Source organism: Palaemon carinicauda, chromosome 10, assembly GCF_036898095.1.
Source record: "Palaemon carinicauda isolate YSFRI2023 chromosome 10, ASM3689809v2, whole genome shotgun sequence".
Classification (NCBI taxonomy): Eukaryota; Metazoa; Arthropoda; class Malacostraca; order Decapoda; family Palaemonidae; genus Palaemon; species Palaemon carinicauda.
Window position 1 is genome coordinate 112,328,285 of NC_090734.1, and position 19,675 is coordinate 112,347,959.

Here is a 19,675-nt window from a genome sequence, read left to right on the forward strand (position 1 = left end):
ACTTTTCATTACCCCACCTGGAGCTCCCAAAATTACTGTTGGGTGGTGGTAAACGGAAAACAATACATTTGCGGAGGGCAATAACATCAGAACACAAGAAAATTACAAGAAAACTAACAAGAATTAAAAAAAATAAAAAAAAAATAAAAATAAAATAGTTTTCCATGAAAAAAAAATGGCTGGGTGGGACTCTAACGAAATATTACGGTTTAAGAAAGGAACCAACTTAAGCAGTGTAATGCTTCTGTCTTGCGTTTCTACTTAATGACGTCACGAACATGGCATATTGACACCCAGTTCAGTTTACCCGTGTTTCGGTACAAGAAAACGTAAAGAATGCGAAAAGCGAAAGGGTAACTACTAATATTGAGAGCGAGACCAAAATACAAAAAAAAAAAAGAAGAATGAAGAAAAACTCTTCACAGGTGCAGGGTCGTAGGAGCAGGGGGTGGTGGGGGGGGGGGGGGGGTTATAGCCCCCACTATTTTTGCTGAAAATATGCTTTCAAACATTCAGATTTACGTTTTGTAAATGCATTTCATCTCTGGCAACAGCTCTTGTACAGTCTCACCCTCCCACCCTTGGAGGAAAAAATAAATCCTCCTAGCTCCCACCCCACCCCCGCCACGTAAGTATCATGTTAGTACCCAGCATCATAGTTTCACAGTCCCGTACGTCACTCGTCACTCGCTTTGTTTTACAGAGAGCAGCCCCCATATTGGGAATCAAGCCACTTATAATATTTGACCTCCAGTGCATACCGTGCAAACATATTTTAATCTATCCATCATTACCAAACGCTATTATAGTAACAAACTACATCATTGATACGCAGTAATAAATTGAAAACATGACACACGCAAACACATGTAGTTGACGAATATCGCACATATAAACATATGCATGAATGTGTGTGTGTATATATATATATATATATATATATATATATATATATATATATATATATATATATATATATATATACATATATATATATATATATATATATATATATATATATATATATATATATATATATATATATATATATACATATATATATATATATATATATATATATATATATATATATATATATATATATATGTATATATAATTTCTTCATAATTCTTTTTAAATATGTATACTTTTATATAATTTCAGAGCTTATGAAGTATTAATTATACATTATTCATACGCTTTTAATATGTATATTTTCTGGTCTCAGGCATGACTTTCAAATATGTATGTTTATATTAGAAATATGATTGTTCTTAATTTTGCTTACTTAAAATTATTCTGTATATATATATATATATATATATATATATATATATATATATATATATATATATATATATATAGGCCTATTGGTATTTTATGATTGTTATTGTGTAAAATTTGGAATTGGTCTCATAAAAATCTTCCAAAAATATGATTTTAATTTTGATAGGTTGATATTAAGTCGGCCTTTTGCTCAAATAAATTGAAGGATCCCTGGTGAGGATTTCCTCAGTCGACCTAAACATTCATCTTCCTTGGTAGGTTCAGGGGTGAGGCACAGCCTTTGCAACGGAGCCTACAAAGATTATCTTCTTGTACCGTTTTGTCTTTTCTTCCACATCTGGTTTAATACTTCTTTTTTCGTTTCTACTGTATATCTGTTTCAATGAATAGAAATAATCTTACTATTTTCTTTACGTCATCCTGGTGGTGTTGATGAAGCTAAATTATTTCATTCCTTTCTTTTCTATATTCCTGAGAAAACAAAATATGGGTCAAATCTTCTTCTTCCTTTTTACAAAAATTACAGTTTATTTTCCGTCAATGTTTAGTTGTAACGTATCAGTTCTTGCTCTAAAAATATCCCTGAAGCCAATGTATTGTCATATATTTCTTCTGCTTTAATTTCCTTCTTCCACATTCTATATATTTATAAGTTTACTTTACTTTCTTTTTTTTTCTTTCCACTTTTTCGTATCCTAATTTCTGGTTTTGGATTTTACTTCTGTATTGGTCATTCTTTATATCCGTCTTATGCCTATACTTAATTCTTCTAAGTACTTTGCTGATTATTTCCACCATCTTCCTTCTTTTTCTTGAATATACAGGATAATTGTTTTTAGTATTTCCTTCTTCCCATTCAGGGTACGATTACTGCAGCTTCCCATCCATCATCCTTGCTTTCATAGAAGATGCCCCCATCTTTCCTCTTAGCTGTACTTTTAGTGGATCCTAAAATCTTCCCATATACCTCATTCTCTATCATCTGTAGTCTCTCTATTTCAGTTTCTGTGAGATTTATAATGTTTGTTCCAAAGAAAAGTATAGATGGTAAAGTAATACTTTGCTAAAAAAGAAAAAAAAAATTCTATTAATATTTCAATAATTTTCTCTATAACTGAATATGTTAAATTAGCTACTTTTGGTGCTTTTTCTTTCATTCCCCTTTTCTAAGTTTTAAACATGTTCCTATTACTGTCTAGTTTAATTTCTTAGCTTGTTAAGCTTTCTACTACTTTGATTCCCTGTATGAGATCTGGGTTTTCTTTCATGTTGTAAATCATAATATTAATCTTTTATTTATTATTTCTAACCCACATTTTTTTACCCAGTTCTACTAATATCTGGATGTTGCGCTTCGCATTGTCTATATCCTCTGCAATCACTAAGGCATCATCTGCAGAAAAAAAAAAAGAAAAAAAAAATTATATCACTATTAAACGATTTCTAAAACCGTTTCCTTCCTCTTCTATTTTCTTCATGACAATTCAACATAATTCGTTTCAAAAGTGAAGTTTATCCTGTGCAATCCAGTTTTATTCCACTTGTAACCTCATTCTAGTTCTATATTTTTTTCCTAAGTCAATACATGTAATATCTCCTTGATAAATATTTGCAATTGCCTTAATTATTTTGGTGTTAAATGCTTTACTAAAGTCTATAGCAGTTACTATAAGGGGCTTCTTGTTTCTATAGCTCTCTTCTACACAGTACTGTAATATAAATATATTCTCCTCTATCCTGCCTTCTCTTGTAAATCTTGCTTGGCACTCATTATCTTCTCATTCACTCTTGGGTGATTTTCTATTTCCCCTTTCACCATCATCATGAATATTTTATACGAAATATCTAATAGAGCTATAGGTCTTAGGTATTTTGCCATTAGCTTTCTTTTCTTTTCAGTCATCTTTGCTCTTGACTTCTTCCATCTAATTTGTTTTTCTTTTTCGTCCAACTCATTTCAGTAACATTTCTGTAAGGTTTCAAGACATGTTTTGTTTTTTACTAGTGCCTTGGATCATGTTGGCCTTATGCCAACAGGGTATTGGCTCTTGCATCCAGCATTAATACATTAGAAGGCCTACTGGTACAGACAACAGGAGAAACCTTATCTGCTCAATAAAAATTTTCAAGGAACTTTAAACTTCCCTATAGAGAGCTTCAAAACACCAAGGTTTCGAAGGATGGGAGCTTTAAGTCTAAACACTCAAAGGCCGCAAACAAAGGCCCTTTAAGCTTCCTAATAAAATGTTTTTGAACAGTTTAATAGTTTCAGATGAAGTCTAAGCGCTCATTCAGAGGCCTCTAAACACTCAAATATTGAGGATGACAAGATGAAATGCTCTAAATGTAATAATAAAGAGCCACTAAACGTATCAAAGTACTGAATGAAGGAACCGAGCACTCCAAAGTTCCTGATAGGTAGCCTCTAAGAATATCATGGTTTTGGAAAATAGTATCTAAACATTCCCGGAGTTCCTAGTGGTCTCTAAGCACTCCAAGATTTGTAAAGGTTGTAAGGAAAACTCACAAGCTTCCTGTACACGTAACTATAACCAATGGTCTTTAAAAAGAGCTATTTGCCATATTTTCCTTCAAAGACATTTATTCAGATCTTGGCTCTAAAACGTGAAAGCCACTAGTATACAGTAATTAACCCCAAATGTCTTGTACATTTACGTTTTATGTTATAATTTGTTTGGTTGATTATCCTGCGATTATTTACCAGTGTTTATTTTCACGGATACGAAAATGCGATTTGTATATTTACCCTAATATTCTTTATCTGTGTATTTGACTTTAAATAAGAATTAGATTCATGAGATTTAAGCTGGGAAATATATAAAAAGTTGCAATCAAAGTGTTACTTGCAAATCAAGTAACTAAAATTGAAAGTAATAGATATAATCATTTGAGAATTACAAACAAAATTGAACTTGTAAATTTGAAAGTTAAAAAAAATACATGTGGCCATTAGTCGGATGGAAAGGTAAACGGAATAGAAAAACATAACCTCCTTCAAAGAAGTAATAAGTGAGGAACTGTACTTCAGAATAGGTAATATGCATTATTACCCATTGATAAAATATAAGAAACTTTAATGACATAAATTAAAGAAAAAGACAATGTTGGAAACGTTCCTTTGTATAATATTAGAAACTTTTATCCCAAAAGCACAATGGTAAAACAATAAACTTTGATTTCATAAACGTTACATATACTGTAATGTTAAATGTCTCTTTGTAAAATATTAGGCAATTTCATCCCACAGAAAAAAAAAACTCATTTTGGAAACTACGCAGCAACCTTTCACACCCCCCCCCCCCATGACACAAACTCACAAACTCACAAAAAAAAATATAAAAAATATATATGATAAACTTCTAGAAACTCATCCCCCTCGCCGACCCACAAATATTAAACATCTCTTGGTAAAACGTCAGAAACTTTTGAAAAGTGAAAAAGAAGCATCGATAGAGCATACAAAAAATTTAAAGCATAAAAAGATTCCGATAACGATAACAATCTTATGACAACGTCGTTTAATATTGGTCCTGTTTACGATAAACATTTTTTTACGGGTAAGAGCACAGATTGTTATCTAACAGATATCACCAAGGATAATACACAGGTGATAAATTGTAAAAAGAAAAAAAAAAAAGTTCAAGTACAATGTTTGATGGTTTTCCCTCCAACGTCTTGAGATTGAGAACGTATCATTTGCCAGCATAAGTTTTTGCCCCGCTGGTGCAAGACGCGCATGCGCCAGTTCTCATGTCTCGACCTTTATAAGCGAGGATGATGGGGGCCCGTGCCAACAACAAGTGTTGGCTTTAATACCCCAACAACAAGGGCTTCGATTCAATTCCGGTTTAAGTTTCAACCTCGACAACCACGATGCATTGTCGGTTGGCATTCTTGGCTCTGTGCGTGGCTCTTTCAACAGGTATTTAGTTATCTAAAAATACTTCACAATAGTAGGACACGATATGGTTCATTCGTACTAAAACACTAAAATCAAAGATAAAAACTGTATTTAGGAGTTTTAAGTCTGCTTAGTTCTCTTTCTCCACCAGAATATATAATGAAACCCTCGTGAAAGGAAATTAAATAAACTGGACAATTATTTATGCAAATTAGAGCATACTGAGTTGTTCTCGATGTGTAAAAATAGAGGTTGTCAATGGCGTCGTCTTAAGAAGTCACGAAAATACACAAAAATCTCGTAATTAATAAAAAGTAAAAAAAAAAAATCGTCGGTTTAGGCAACTGAAAAGATTAGATAAATACCCTAAGTGGTTAAGTGAGAGGTAGGCCTGATGCGTATGAAAAGGATTTACTCCATGTTTCACAGTTAACTGCTCAAATTTAACTAGGAAAAATGAACGGATTTTGCATAGTAGAAACAGATGCAAGTAAGTAAGATTGCTAAATGGGACAACTATAAATTTAGTATTGAAAATAGCAAATGTGTTTCTTTCCCACATTAATTAACCAATACGTGTAAACAGGCATCACAATTGCTATAAAAAAATTTCCCTCTCCAGTGACGTCACTGAAGTACATCGACTGGGCGATGCCATGTTAACAGTGGCATTCTGTCTGTTGCTGTGTTGCACCACACGATTATGGGTGTGTGTTCCATAATATGGTGGACTAATAGTTCCAGGCAGAAATGGATTTATTTTCACAGGTTCCCTAAAGACCTCCAGGTGTTCAAATTATGGATTAATGCATGTAAAAGAAGTGAAAGCATTAATGCTAATGATGCCAGGATTTGTTCTCTCCATTTCCGGACAGAAGATTACGAAATGAACCTTTTACATGAACAGCTGCTACCACAACTTTACCAGAGAAGTTTTTCATAGATTAAAGAAAACTGCAGTTCCCACTTTAAATTTACCTGTTAAGAACGAAAGGTCAGGTATGGTTTAACTTTTCGTTTACAATCTCATTAGTGCAGTCTTTACTGACATATCTTCGATTGATAAGTACCCTCGACTAAATTCTTAAAATCAAACACAAAATTAGAAGAGGCCTAGCCTATCATTATTATTATCATTATTATTTGCTAAGCTACAAGGAAAAAATTATTATTTGCTAAGCTACAAGGAAAAAAAGGAATAAGAGATTTAATTAACAATCAGAATAAAATATCTAAGAACAGCAACAACAATTACCGGTAAAATAAACATTTCATATATAAACTATAAAAGACTTCAACGAAATAAGAGGAAGAGAATTAAGATAGAATAGTGTGCCCGAGTGTACCCTCAAGCACGAGAACTCTAACCCAAGACAGTGGAAGACCATGGTGCAAAGGCTATAGTACTACCCAAGATTAGAGAACAATGGTTTAATTTTGGAGTATCCTTCTCCTAGAAGAGCTGCTTACCAAAGCTAAAGAGTCTCTTCTACCCTTACCAAGAGGAAAGTAGCCATTGCATAATTACATTGCAGTAGTTAACCTCTTGAGTGAAGAATAGTTGTTTGGTAATTTGTGTTGTCAGGTGTATGAGGACAGAGAAGAATCTGTAAAGAATAGGCCAGACTATTCCGTGAATGTGTTGGCAAAGAGAAAATGAACCGTAACCAGAGAAAAAGATCTTATGTAGTACTGTCTGACCAGTCAAAGGATCCAATAACTCTCAGGCGGTAATATCTCAACAGGTGGCTGGTGCCCTGCCCAACCTACTACCTATGCAATATGTGAGGAAATTATCGGCTTAAGGCTATCCATTTTTTTTTTATTTCACACTTTCTTTTTATGAATGTAAAGTTTTTCAAACAGATTATTAGGCCTATACGTAGTGACCTATTTCTGAGTAGTTTGTTGGACAGAAACTTACGGTCTATTAAATTTCTTATTCCTGATCTAGATATTAATCTTTGGCAATGTCGTTCAATTAGTTCATTATGCATGTTGCATAAGGTTTTTCATAATTCTGACCATTCTTTACATTCATATCTTCCTGGACAGTTCCATCCTGTTCGTAATAGCCTCCTAGGCATGCAGTTAATTCTAATAATTCAGGCTTTCTCCATCATGAGGCTCAATACTACATAGTACAGTATTCTAGAAGTTTTATTCCAGCTATGACCAAGTTGTGGAATGATCTTCCTAATCGGGTAGTTGAATCGGTAGAACTTCAAAAGTTCAAAGTTGCAGCAAATGTTATTATGTTGAACAGGCTGACATAAGCCTATTTTATAGTTTATATATGACATGTCGGTTTTGCGTTGTTACTGTTTTTAGAATGATTTATTGTAAATTTTTTTGTCATCATTTATTTATTTCCTTATTTCCTTTCCTCACTGGACTATCTTTCCCTGTTGGAGCCCTTGGGCTTATAGCATCTTGTTTTTCCAACTAGGGTTGTAGCTTGGCTAGTAATAATAATAATAATAATAGTAATAATAATAATAATAATAGTCTTCCTGTGCAGACAATAATTAGGCCTATTTCCTTCATTTCCTAAAAACCCCACTAAGGGATATTGTAGGGTCAGAGCGTTGAATTTGGTAATAAAAGTGTAGATCTATTAATCAGGCACGTGGTGTACGCATAATTAGGTGGCTTTCATTAGCTTAATTACCCAACAGCTTTCATAGGCCTAAGCGTGTGAAGTTCTTTGGGTGCAGTATACATTTTAGGGTGAAAGGAAGTCAAAACTCCCAAAATAAAAAAAATAAAAAATTGAAACAAAAGGGGAAAAAGTCCTCGGTAATATTTTGTAAAAATAATATTATGCGATTTCAATATAAGTCCGGAATTTTTTTTTTTTTTAACATTCATTCACCCTCGTTGCTTTCGTTATTTGTATTCAAACAAGATTATATTCTGTATGACAAGGTCTTAGATATCTAGATATAGCTGATTTAATAAGTGATAGAGAGAGAAAAAAATTACCGTGTATGGAAATTGTGAACACCAGCACAGCAACAAATTACTGCCAAAACATAACCATTAAATGCACTGCCCAATAGACTTGCTCCAGTGACGTCACAGTGCGGGGACCGAGCGAACAACGCTCTCACCTTATGTTATTCCATCTTGGGCTAGTACTGTAATCTATCCTTATAAGAGAGGAAACTACGAGTGTAATGCTCGCTTCACACATTCCCGATTATGGCTCCCGATGATGATTTTTGGTTCCATGGTAAAAAAAAAAAAAAAAGCTGATTTTGAGCGAAGCGAAAAATCTATTTTTGGGTGAGATGGCCATGACGTCCTAATGGAAGGTTCCTTTAGTAGCTTCCCAAGGGTATATATGACTACAGTGATATTCCCAGAGAATCAAACCAAAGGTTTCACAGAATTCCAACTTCTGGCGCGAGTACCTTTAAGATTACTCTCAAGGGTATCGTATATCATCAGGGGACGTATTCTTGACACGCCACATGGCAATCTGCACCCCGAATAGCCTTTACGCCTCGAGGGGGAATAACTGGCAGAATAGAAGGGTAACCGCAACAAAGATTACCCTGGTTCCCCTACTACAATCGTATCACAACCGCGCCAACTCCCTCTGGCGGTTATTCCTGGTAGCGTTGAGCAAGGTGCTACAGATACAATAGATCAGGGGGGGGGGGAAACCGTGAAGATCTTTTCATAGAAAAGAAGGGTGGGTCCATTAGGACGTCATGGCCATCTCACCCAAAAATAGATTTTTCGCTTCGCTCAAAATCCGTTTTTTGGGCTCAAGCCATGACGTCCTAATGGAAGCATACCAGAGAATTAATGTATGTGTGGATTTTTTGTCAGTGCCTTAACCTTGGGACAACATTTCTACGGCCAAAGGGCCAATTGAGACAAATGACGTTACCGTTATCCTTCATCATCACTAAGCATAATAATGTTAGTGCTTCCTGCCCCCTGCAGGGAAGAGTAATTTTTAGACGTTAGAAAAGGGCCTCAAGGTAGCATATATTGTATGAACAAACATAAGTATACACTGAGAATACAAACGGTCTCAAGGATTGTATATAATGCGGAACCAATATCAGTGTCCTCATCCGTTGATTGTAAGCATACAATGATATAAGAAATACTTACATGAGTAAGTTAAGGAACCCTGGTATTTTAAACATGCAATTTTGGGCGAATTAGGACGCAACTGCATTTTAATAGTCATTTAATCCTAATAAATGACTACATGCTAAATGAATGTAGCATGATAAGGAAATTATACAAGAGACACACAGAAATTAATGTTCCCCTTTTTGAAAGGAGAAAATGATGAGTGCCACTCTCAAACTGAAGAAAAGCTCTTTTAACAAGACTTTTCTTTATAATTCTGTACATGAAATAGCCTAACAACACTGTGTACTATGTACACACGGCACTAGTGGTATCCATATAATTTCACACCTGAGATTCTGAACAGATTTAGTGTTACCTTGGTAACACTTATTCAAAGGGAGGTCACACGAAAACTGCTGACCCCTTCTCCTTTTAATTGATAGTCCCAATCAATTTACTGTTCATCGCAGAGCTAGACGACAGGGTTGAAAATAGCACCTGCCGCCACCACATAATGCTTCCATCCATAAATTTGCTTAGTATAGTGTCTGTAAGACATATTGGACAACCTCCGATCAGTAAGTGAGCAAAGAGGCTGAAGTCCACACACTGAAAGGTTCAGTGGTGAAGCAACTTACCTAGGATATTTTATCTGCAGGAGTACTGTCAGGATCCGCTCCGCGAAAAAGGTAGGTGAGCTTCGCCCTCAGTTGTAGGGATAGTTTGATCCAAAGTTTTCTCCTGTAAAGAGCTGTTCCTCCTAAAGTCTGAAGTTCTATGAAGATAGGCCTTAGACGCTCTAGCAGACCTAGAGAGACATCTTCCTTCAGAGGGCACATTCTGCAGGAGCCCCACCTCTTAGTGGGTAGGACGTCTTTAATGAGAAAGGTTAGATCAGAAAAGAGATGCAGTTCTCCCACTTAATGTGGCCCTCATCTCCAGATAGGGCCACTATTTCACTAACTCTAGTCCCAGAGGCTATAGCGAACCGAAAAAATAACCTTTTAGGTTAGATGCTTGAGGGAACAATCCTCATTGTTCACAGGTGAGGCATAATGTAGGACCTTGTCCAAGGACCATGAGATGGGCTTTAGTGGCGTTGCAGGCCTAAGCCTGCACATGTTTTCGGAAATTTATTAAAGATTTCGATCGTTAGATCCATTTAAAGGGTATATAGAAGAGGTCTAGTCGGGGCTGACTTGCACAGAGATAATGGTCCATGGATCCAAAGATCCCATCAAGTGACCTCTCTCGCAAAGTCGGCCATACCCTTGGTGCTTACTCAAGGGTTTATATGGGGACAAGGCCGAAGAACTAGCGTTCTCATAGTATCCAAGGATACACTGCCTCCTTCTCAAAGGCCATCGTGCTGTTGGCCGCCAGACCTTGAATATAGGGGTGGACAGAGAAGGACAGGCAGAAGATCATGAGATTGCTTTCGGGCCCTTTTGCTTTACAAAACAATTTAGTTTTCCCAAGAAGACTTGTATTGTCTTCTCGTTGACTAGACATGTATTCTTCTAGGAATTCTATTTGCCTTTAAGATCCCAGTCTTTTTCCTAACCGTTAAGGGCAAGGAATTCATAAAATGAAGGGATCAGGTGTACTGTGATAAATCGAAGGCAGAAAACTTCTGAACCTCCTGGATAATCCTAGGTGCATAACTAGGACTAGCCTCAGCCTCAGTTCCTTCATTACAGGGAACGGGGTGTTCTTGGGCTTCCTGGGAGCCAACAGAACCCCTTTTCCCTGGAAGGGTCTCAGCATGTAGACGGCCTTCCAGAGGAAATTTGATGGGCTGAACAGGAATTCTAAGTCCATCACTTCTATTGTAGAGACATGATTTCTGTTACCTCCATTAGAGGATCCTCGTATGGGGCTAAATAACGAGATAGTATCTTGATAACGCTCGTTATAAAGAGAACGATCTGCAGCTCGGGGACTTGTCCCCCTCTGGGAGGGAATGGGTCTGCGTCCGTGTACCATTCCAACTCTATTGGGTTGAACCCGAGAAGAGCATCCGCTGTCACCTTGTGGATCATATATAAAAGAGCTTCTGATAGGCGCCATTCCCTCAAGGAAGGGATGGTTAGCATTCGCTAATGAAATGAGACGTCCCTTATCCTCGATAGTTTCGATGCCTCATCATCGCTTCGATGCCCCAGATCAACCTGAGGAGGTCTGATCTGTGTGGAGAGAGTTTATCCACTCATTACAGGGCTGAAATGGCCTACGGGTCCATGGCCTATGGTCATTGTAGGGTAAGCGAAGAGGGAATGACCATCATTGGTCCTATTAGATCTCTTCGAGCGTTTGATGCGTATCTTCTCCAGCCTCTTAACGCATCTTACAGTTGTGCACGTAGCACTGGGTCTGTCATCATCGTGAACTGGAGAGAGTTTGAAACTCCTCCCTGTTAGCATCATGGAATCCTGACTGATTGCAATAGTCTCTTGAAAGACCTTGCAATCTCCTTTTACATCCCCAGGGGAAAGGAGCGTTAGGGTGACTACAGGTTTCAATGATTTTTTAAAAACATTGAAGCCCCTGAGCTGGAGAGAATCGAGACTTCTTGAAGTTATTTGCATCCTCGATGTTCCGGGGCCGGATCATCTCCATGGATGCTCATAGACAGTCGTTTCGGGTGCTGCCAACCCCAGCCTGTCGTCCAGGGCCATTGTTGCCTGAACTCTTTCTAGGCTTGGTTTCGCTTGACTGTGTCTGCTAATTCCGTGAAGATCCTAGGACTGAATCTAGTCCGACGAGAATCTTGTCTAGGATATATGTTATCTTCTGTAATTTGGATCCTAGGTAGGAGGGGAGGGGGTGACTGACTGGAAGTTGCTGATAGACATTTTCCAGGTCTGGCTAGAATGTCAACACCCCTTACTGAATAAGGTCCTTATGTTTAGAAGGATTAACATTCTGAACTTGCTGTTTTATTGGAACTTGTTGAGTGGCGCCAAGACCAGAATGACTCAGAGTTTTCTTGAGTCTTTCATGTGAACACTAAACAGCCTTCCTTGGAAATCGATGGACTCTACTTTCTTCACCGCTAGTATGCTCTAGAGCTCTAAGGTATACTCTTCTAGGGGGGATTTGAATATAAGAAGAGTTGAGGAAAGGATGGTAGAGGTATGTCCATTTCCATTCTAGTCTCATTTTGGTTAGACCTTGGACCCCAGGGATCGAAGGTCCGGCGATCCAGGAGGAACTTCCCTCCTACCAGAAGCGTCTGTTTGCTTCGTATGATCCGAAGGTGTATATATGTGACTGTCTGTGGAACAACGGTCATTGTAACTGTGGGATGCTGTTTAACATCCTAAGGAGAACTAAGAAACCCTTCCGTTCTCCTTTCAGGCCATACCTGATCATTTGCCTATATCAGCTTTTCAGTGTTTCACTGTAATAGAAGATTCCCTTCTATGTATAAAGCTTAGGGTAAGTACGCTGGAAAAGAGGAGAGACACATACGTGTAAATCCTTCCAGCCAACTGCTGCGGCCTTCCTAATTGGCATCCCATTTCAAGAAGGGGCCGATGGAAGATTCTAGTCCATAAGGATAGAGTAGCATCCTACATCTGGGGAATTAATAATGAGAATCAAAGAGGCTGATGAAGAATCAGCGTATGGAAAAAAGGGGGGGGGGAAGTGGATCCCCCAAATCAGGTAGGTCTCAGCAAGGGATTGTGCTTAGAAGCACAACGTACTGTAAAACTATTCTATTGTATGGTTATGTACCAAAGATTTCTGTCTGCGATATGGTCCTATACTGCAGATGTACAGGGTATTGTATACCCCTATACAACTGGCATGTTACCGTCAAGGCTAGTACTTGGGGGTAAATTAACTGGCACAGTACTTCAGTACCGATATGGCTAGCAGGTTTTCGGCATATCAGTGACTTGTCGGCTGTCAGCGGGTCGCTGACAGAAGTCACACCATCCTAGCCAGTATTCAATGTGACTAGGTAGTGGTGAAAACTATACGCATAGTCAGCGGATCTCTGAACCAGAGGCGACTCCTCGGGTTGTCGGCAGACCGCTGGTAATCGGCGGGCTGTCGATTGAAGGCATACCAACTCAGCTATTGACTGGGTGGTGACCAGGGGCACACACTGCCGGCTCTTGGCGGCGGAGTCAGATGTGACAGTGAAACAATGACTGCTGTCGTTGATTTCACTACAAGATGTGGCTTGATTGTGGAGTCTCTGCCCGGTGTTTGTCAGTCGGGGGTCCGAGTCCCGCTCAGACTCACCAGTGCCGTTAGTGTCTGCAACCTCATCTTGAGAGGCAGGGTTGGGGGGGGGGAGGGTTAGACCTTAAAAACCTTTAAAAGGAACACTATATTCGCAGTTTTCGTAGTGAAATTTTCAGTCCAATTCCCGTAGAGTTTTCGTATGTTTGCGAGTTCGTAACTGAACCGCTTTTATGAGATAACTTCTGAAACCAAACCAACCACAGTCCGACAGCTCTAGACTGCCGTCTTGTAGGTTGGGGATTTGGAAATAATATTGCTGGGGGGGGGTGAACCTGCATATATTATGTACGTGAAAATACTCACCTTTATAACTGCAGAAGACTGCAATGCATCATCTGGTGTCCCTCCTGTAAGGAAGGGAGAACAGAAATGAGTATTCAATTGATTATTGCACGGATAATCAATTTGCAAAATTGTCTTTTGATAAAAATAGCTTAAGAGAGAAAGCTAAAAGAGATAGTGGGAGACACATACCCGTGTATCCCTTGTGAGCCAATGCTGTTACTTCTCCTCAGTATTAAGATAAGGAAATTCCTCCAACCGGGGAATTCCCTGAAGAAAAAAGGGGGTTCGAACACCTAGGTGTAAGGAAGTGTACAAGCACTGTCCCTCTCTATACTTAACGCTGTGAGGTAAGGAGGATTGATTCACAATCAGAATATCGAAGGAATGTCATTCTTTCGAAATAGGAGCGGTAACAGCAGAAGTTCGCATCCAAAATATGTTGATTAGAAATTAAAAGACATATATTTATGTATCCCAACCTATCTATTTGCTGTAACCTCCCTTACAATATTAAAACAGGGAGTTTCCTGAACAGGGAAACTCAGGGATAAGGGCTCTCCCCTTTAGGGGTTAGAGGCATCACACCACCGGCCCTTTACGAAATTTGATATTGCAGAGTAAATGGAAACGGATTTCATATCAGAATATTGATGGAATATTATTCTATCAATATAGAATTGGGTTCAGCAAATATCTGGACAGGGATACCCAAGATATATTGGAAATAACTACTAGTATAATATATACGTTAGTTATCCATCTGCCGTATTTACTATACTGCAAATATACTGACTACCTGTATAGGCCTATACCGTAGTTCAGCCGGCAGAAAATAAGACATATACTTATGCATCTCAACCAATCTATTTGCTGGGACCTCCCTCACAATATTAAATCAGGGAGTTTCCTGATCAGGGAAACTCATGGATAAGGGCTCTCCCTTATAGGGGTTAGAGGTGTCACACCACCAGCCCTTTACGAAATTCAATATTGCAGGGTAAATGGAAACTGATTTCAAATCAGAATATTGATGAAATATTATTCCATAAATATAGAATGGGGTTCAGCAAATATCTGGGCAGGGATACCCAAGATATAATGGACATAACTACTGGTATAATATATACGTTAGTTATTCATCTGCCGTATATACTATACTGTAAATGTACTGACTACCTGTATAGACCTGTAGTTCAGCCGGCATGTTGCCGGATTAGCTAGCTATTGTCAGAGCATCTAGCAAGCTAGATAAGAGAAAGAGAGAGAGAAAGCAATGGAGTGAAGGCTATTTATTACTGTATATGCATACAGTAATTAAAGATGTAAAAGTCTAATTTTACTGCCTTTCTCCGAAAAGAAGGTTCACTTCCATTTAGCCACAGTACTATTGCCGGCTTACTACTGTAGGCCAGCCTCCGGCAGCACAAGTACAGTCGGCATGCTACCTACTGAGTCAATACCTATCTGTGCCGGTCTACTGCCGGTCAGAACAATACGCCGACAACGGAAACTGTGGCTAGCAGTTCAAGGGAGAACTGGAAAACCTTGGTGACATAAGGGACCTCCCATCCACAGTCGCCAAGGCCGCTGGAAGCCGGCAGTCGCCGACAGCCGTCATGGCCGCCGGCAGTCGGCAGTCGCCGACAGCCATCATAGCCGCCGGCAGTCGGCTGACGGCTGAGGAGGGGGGGTCTGGGCGGCTCCGGCAACCTACCGGCAATGGTAAGGTTGCAGGACTCCAGCACAGGAAAGACAATGGCTCGGCCATCGTAAAAGAACAGAGAGGGGAGGGGAAAGGGTCCTATATGAGGTATAGGAGGGACCGGCAATGTTGCCGAACCTACACACCTTGAAGAAACTGGCACGACCACAAGCGGCAGGAGAATCATTATTCTCCAGCTTAGGAGGTGCTAATACAGTTAAGGGGACGGCAGCTCATGCCATTCCTCTCAATAAGGGAGAAACAGAGTTCCAATGCCGGCGCCATCCTAGGCCACAAGAGTATACGATTCTATAGCCTAGGGCCGGCAAGCATAGGACTAGTCTACTAGACCACAGGGAGAAGGTGGCGGCAACATTCGACCACTTCAGGTGTAATCTAGGGAGGGCTAGCCTCCTATGCCGGCAGTTCCGCCGGCAGGGGAATGCAATCATCCCGCCGACCAACTGCCGACAAAGACTAAATACTCTGAGGTTCTGATCGAATCCCAAAACTTGCCGTCTGCCGTTAAGGGATGAGACAGAAAACTCTAGGCTAGTCATGCCTGAATTCAAAATTCAAGGCCAATGCAGAGAGTTGTAGCCTAAGGCTACTCTCAGAGGGAAGAGAGATTACCCATAAATCTCTAACGAGATTAGTAACGGTTAGTATAATTCCAGGAGATATCGATCTCCAAGAATGATAACCAATACACAAGGGTAACCAGGGAAATGACGAAAGTATGGGTTGTCTAGGTCATGTTACCTAGACAAGACGAGATCTCTGTTACATAAATCACCAAAACTCTGACATATACGATCGTCACGGAAAAGGGAAAATTATGCTTATAAATATCTTTAAAATATATAATGCCTAAATAGCTTTCATAATAACAATTAAGCTATTTAAACCGGAATGTCATTCTGCTAACTAAATAGCACACGTTCAAAGAACGACACCGGCAATCGGCGAAGATCCACACACACAATAAATACACTAAATTCATTGTGAGGCTGGAACTAAATTACATATTGTAAAGAATAAATACTCAACTTTCTGGATGGAGAAAGAAGTCGTAGAAAGCATAAAGATTCCCAGAAATCGATCGAAAATGTCAGATCGACAGGGAACACCCCCATAGCGAGTCGCTACAGATAAAGGAATGACCGCCAGAGGGAGTTGGCACGGTTGTGATACGAATGTAGTAGGGGAACCAGGGTAATCTTTGTTGCGGTTACCCTTCTATTCTGCCACGTATTCCCCCTCGAGGCGTAAAGGCTATTCGGGGTGCAGATTGCCATGTGGCGTGTCAAGAATACGTCCCCTGATGATATACGATACCCTTGAGAGTAATCTTAAAGTTACTCGCGCCAGAAGTTGGAATTCTGTGAAACCTTTGGTTTGATTCTCTGGGAATATCACTGTAGTCATATATACCCTTGGGAAGCTACTAAAGGAACCTTCCATTAGGACGTCATGGCTTGAGCAAAAAAAGGCCGATTTTCCACTATTATGTGCGATTGGAGGGCCCAGATCAAACTCACAGGCCCAAAATCTGGAATCCTCGGGGGACACGCTATGACTGTATTTCGACTGTCGAATGAGTATTACGATTATGTTTCGATGATTGTAAAGGTATTTACGATGATCGGTTGTGTGCTAGGGAAATTAGGCCACGCCCCCTTTAACAATGTTCGGAATGTTGTACGATCGTCGTAAGAAGCGATTCGATTTCCGGCAGTCGTTCAACAATCATCAGAAGGTCGCAACCGATGCTATTTGTTTTCACCGAAGTTCGTGCGCACATTTTGATAATTGTATTCTAGATTACGATGATCTAAACGCTCTTCAATGATCGAAGACTCGTTTGGAGATCAAAGACACGTTTAGATGATCAAAGACATGTTACGATGATCAGAAAATGCATGCCGAAGTTCGTTAAAAATTTTGATAAATGGCAGTTGCCCCGACCATTTAGCGCGGTGCTAAATTGTCGGCCCGGTTCGGGGCACGTAGCTCCGCGCCACGAGGCTCGCCCCGCTTCCCAACATTCGTACAAACCTCGCTGACGTGGCTAAAAAGCCCTTCGACATTCGGCCATTACACCTTCGAAGTCTTCCATAATCGCTATAGTTGCCAACTACCAATTTTCCTGTCTTCGGGAGCAATAGAGAGCAAAATCGTGAATGTGTGAACCCAGCATAAGGAAGGACATGGTCCTTTGAAGATGGTGTTTGCAGAAAACCTTGTGTTGATCAGAGTAAGGAAGTCTTTGAAATGGCAAAAAGATAGAAAAGTTAGAACGGTAAGTTTAAAGCGCCGAAGATATTTTCTACATTCAGAATATGTATGAAGAGAATGTTTATACTATGGTGGAGAGGTCGACACTGAAAGATGAATTTGTCAGCATATATCTGTACACAATTGATAAGAAATAAACAAAAACCATGAAATTAAATAATATATAGGATGAAAAACGAATAAATAACTTTGGTGGAAGTCGAGGACTGGAAGCCAAGCGAATATGCCCCTTGAACATCATATATATATATATATATATATATATATATATATATATATATATATATATATATATATATATATATATATATAGTTTCCTAAATCTAATAACGAACTATATTTTATAGAAATCTTTCCCTTCCAGGGCTGCCCCAGATCCCACAGCTGTACAGGGCAAAGCCAATTCCTGTAGGCATCGTCGGAGGCGTTGAAGCAAAGCCAGGAGAATTCCCCCACCAGATTTCCATGCAGGTTGAGAGCCACTTTGGAACGTCTCATTCTTGCGGAGGTTCCATCTACAATGAGAAATACATCATCACCGCTGCTCATTGCACTCAAGGGTATCCAATTGTCATTGTCATTGTTATTGTTATTGTTATTACTATTGTTGTTGTTGTTGTTGTTGTTTACAACAGCCATGGTTGGCAAAATATTTAATATTATGCCCGTAGATGTGCACGTAAATCCATGTATTTAGTTGGTGAGATACGGTCTATGTAATTTGAATCATACGGCTTGGCAACGGGGCTAGATAGGTCATTCAGTTTTGACAAGGTATAACAGATGAGAAACCAAGAAGTTGCACTAATTTGAACCTCAAATAAATTAGACAAATGTGAAATAGAAGACACAGAAATTGATGGCATTCTACAAAGACCTTATAGTAATGCCTCCTCAAAACCAAAAGTCTTCGCTTCTTCAAAGGTCCTGCCAAAGGATTTATTCCCAAAAGAGAGGCTGAAATGTAATTGAGCAAAATTAAAGATACTAAATAGTTTGCTGGAAAAGACTGACACACTTTGGCTCTACCTACACTTATACAGTGCGCTGTGCAAGATAAATTAGTAATAGTATCCAATGTAAAGAGAGAGAGAGAGAGAGAGAGAGAGAGAGAGAGAGAGAGAGAGAGAGAGAGAGAGAGAGAGAGAGAGAGAGAGCGTATTTCCCCAACGAATAACCCAATGGTAAAAATGGCACATTATCAGAATAAATGGTTGATCTATTTTCACAAGCAGATCATTGAGCAAATAGGTGGAAAAATTAAAAAATCATAGTTGATATGGGGAATAGACGAAGTTTATACCAGTAGGGCAACGAATCTTAAAAGATGGTTAGGTCAATTAGCTACTGAAGCGATGATAGACTAAAATAGCACAGAAACGCTTACACGAAAAATATGAGATACTAAGTGATAAAATTCCAGTGAATAAAGTGTGATTATTGTTTGATGCTCAAGTTTCTTTGTATAAGACTCCCCGAGATGTCTTCTCTCTATCATCTTCATAATTAAGGACACAATACCTCACTATTATTCATTAGCGCCCCCGAGCCTTCCAAAATGTCTAAATATTTAGAGACATACGTACACACACAGATCACGATAAACTCTTTCCATCCCCACCATACCCCCTTCGTAACTACAACCCGCTAGTTCGGCAATTTGTGGGAGTGTCTCGTTTCAGGAGTATACCTCTCGGGGTACCTCCTCTCACCAGGCTATGACTACTCCCCCTTGAGCGTAACAGACACACACACACACACACACACACACACATATATATATATATATATATATATATATATATATATATATATATATATAC

General features: G+C 39.0%; 1 protein-coding gene across 1 annotated transcript in view; it reads left to right on the forward strand.

The window, feature by feature from the left end:
- The first annotated feature begins 5,116 nt into the window (after positions 1-5,116).
- The window catches only part of LOC137648669 (trypsin-1-like), a 16,686-nt gene continuing 2,127 nt past the window's right edge, over positions 5,117-19,675 (forward strand). Inside the window, exons 1-2 of the mRNA XM_068381677.1 lie at positions 5,117-5,230; positions 18,217-18,412. Coding sequence (XP_068237778.1) covers positions 5,182-5,230; positions 18,217-18,412 — 245 coding nt within the window. The 5' untranslated portion in view covers positions 5,117-5,181. The remainder of the gene's footprint in view (positions 5,231-18,216; positions 18,413-19,675) is intronic.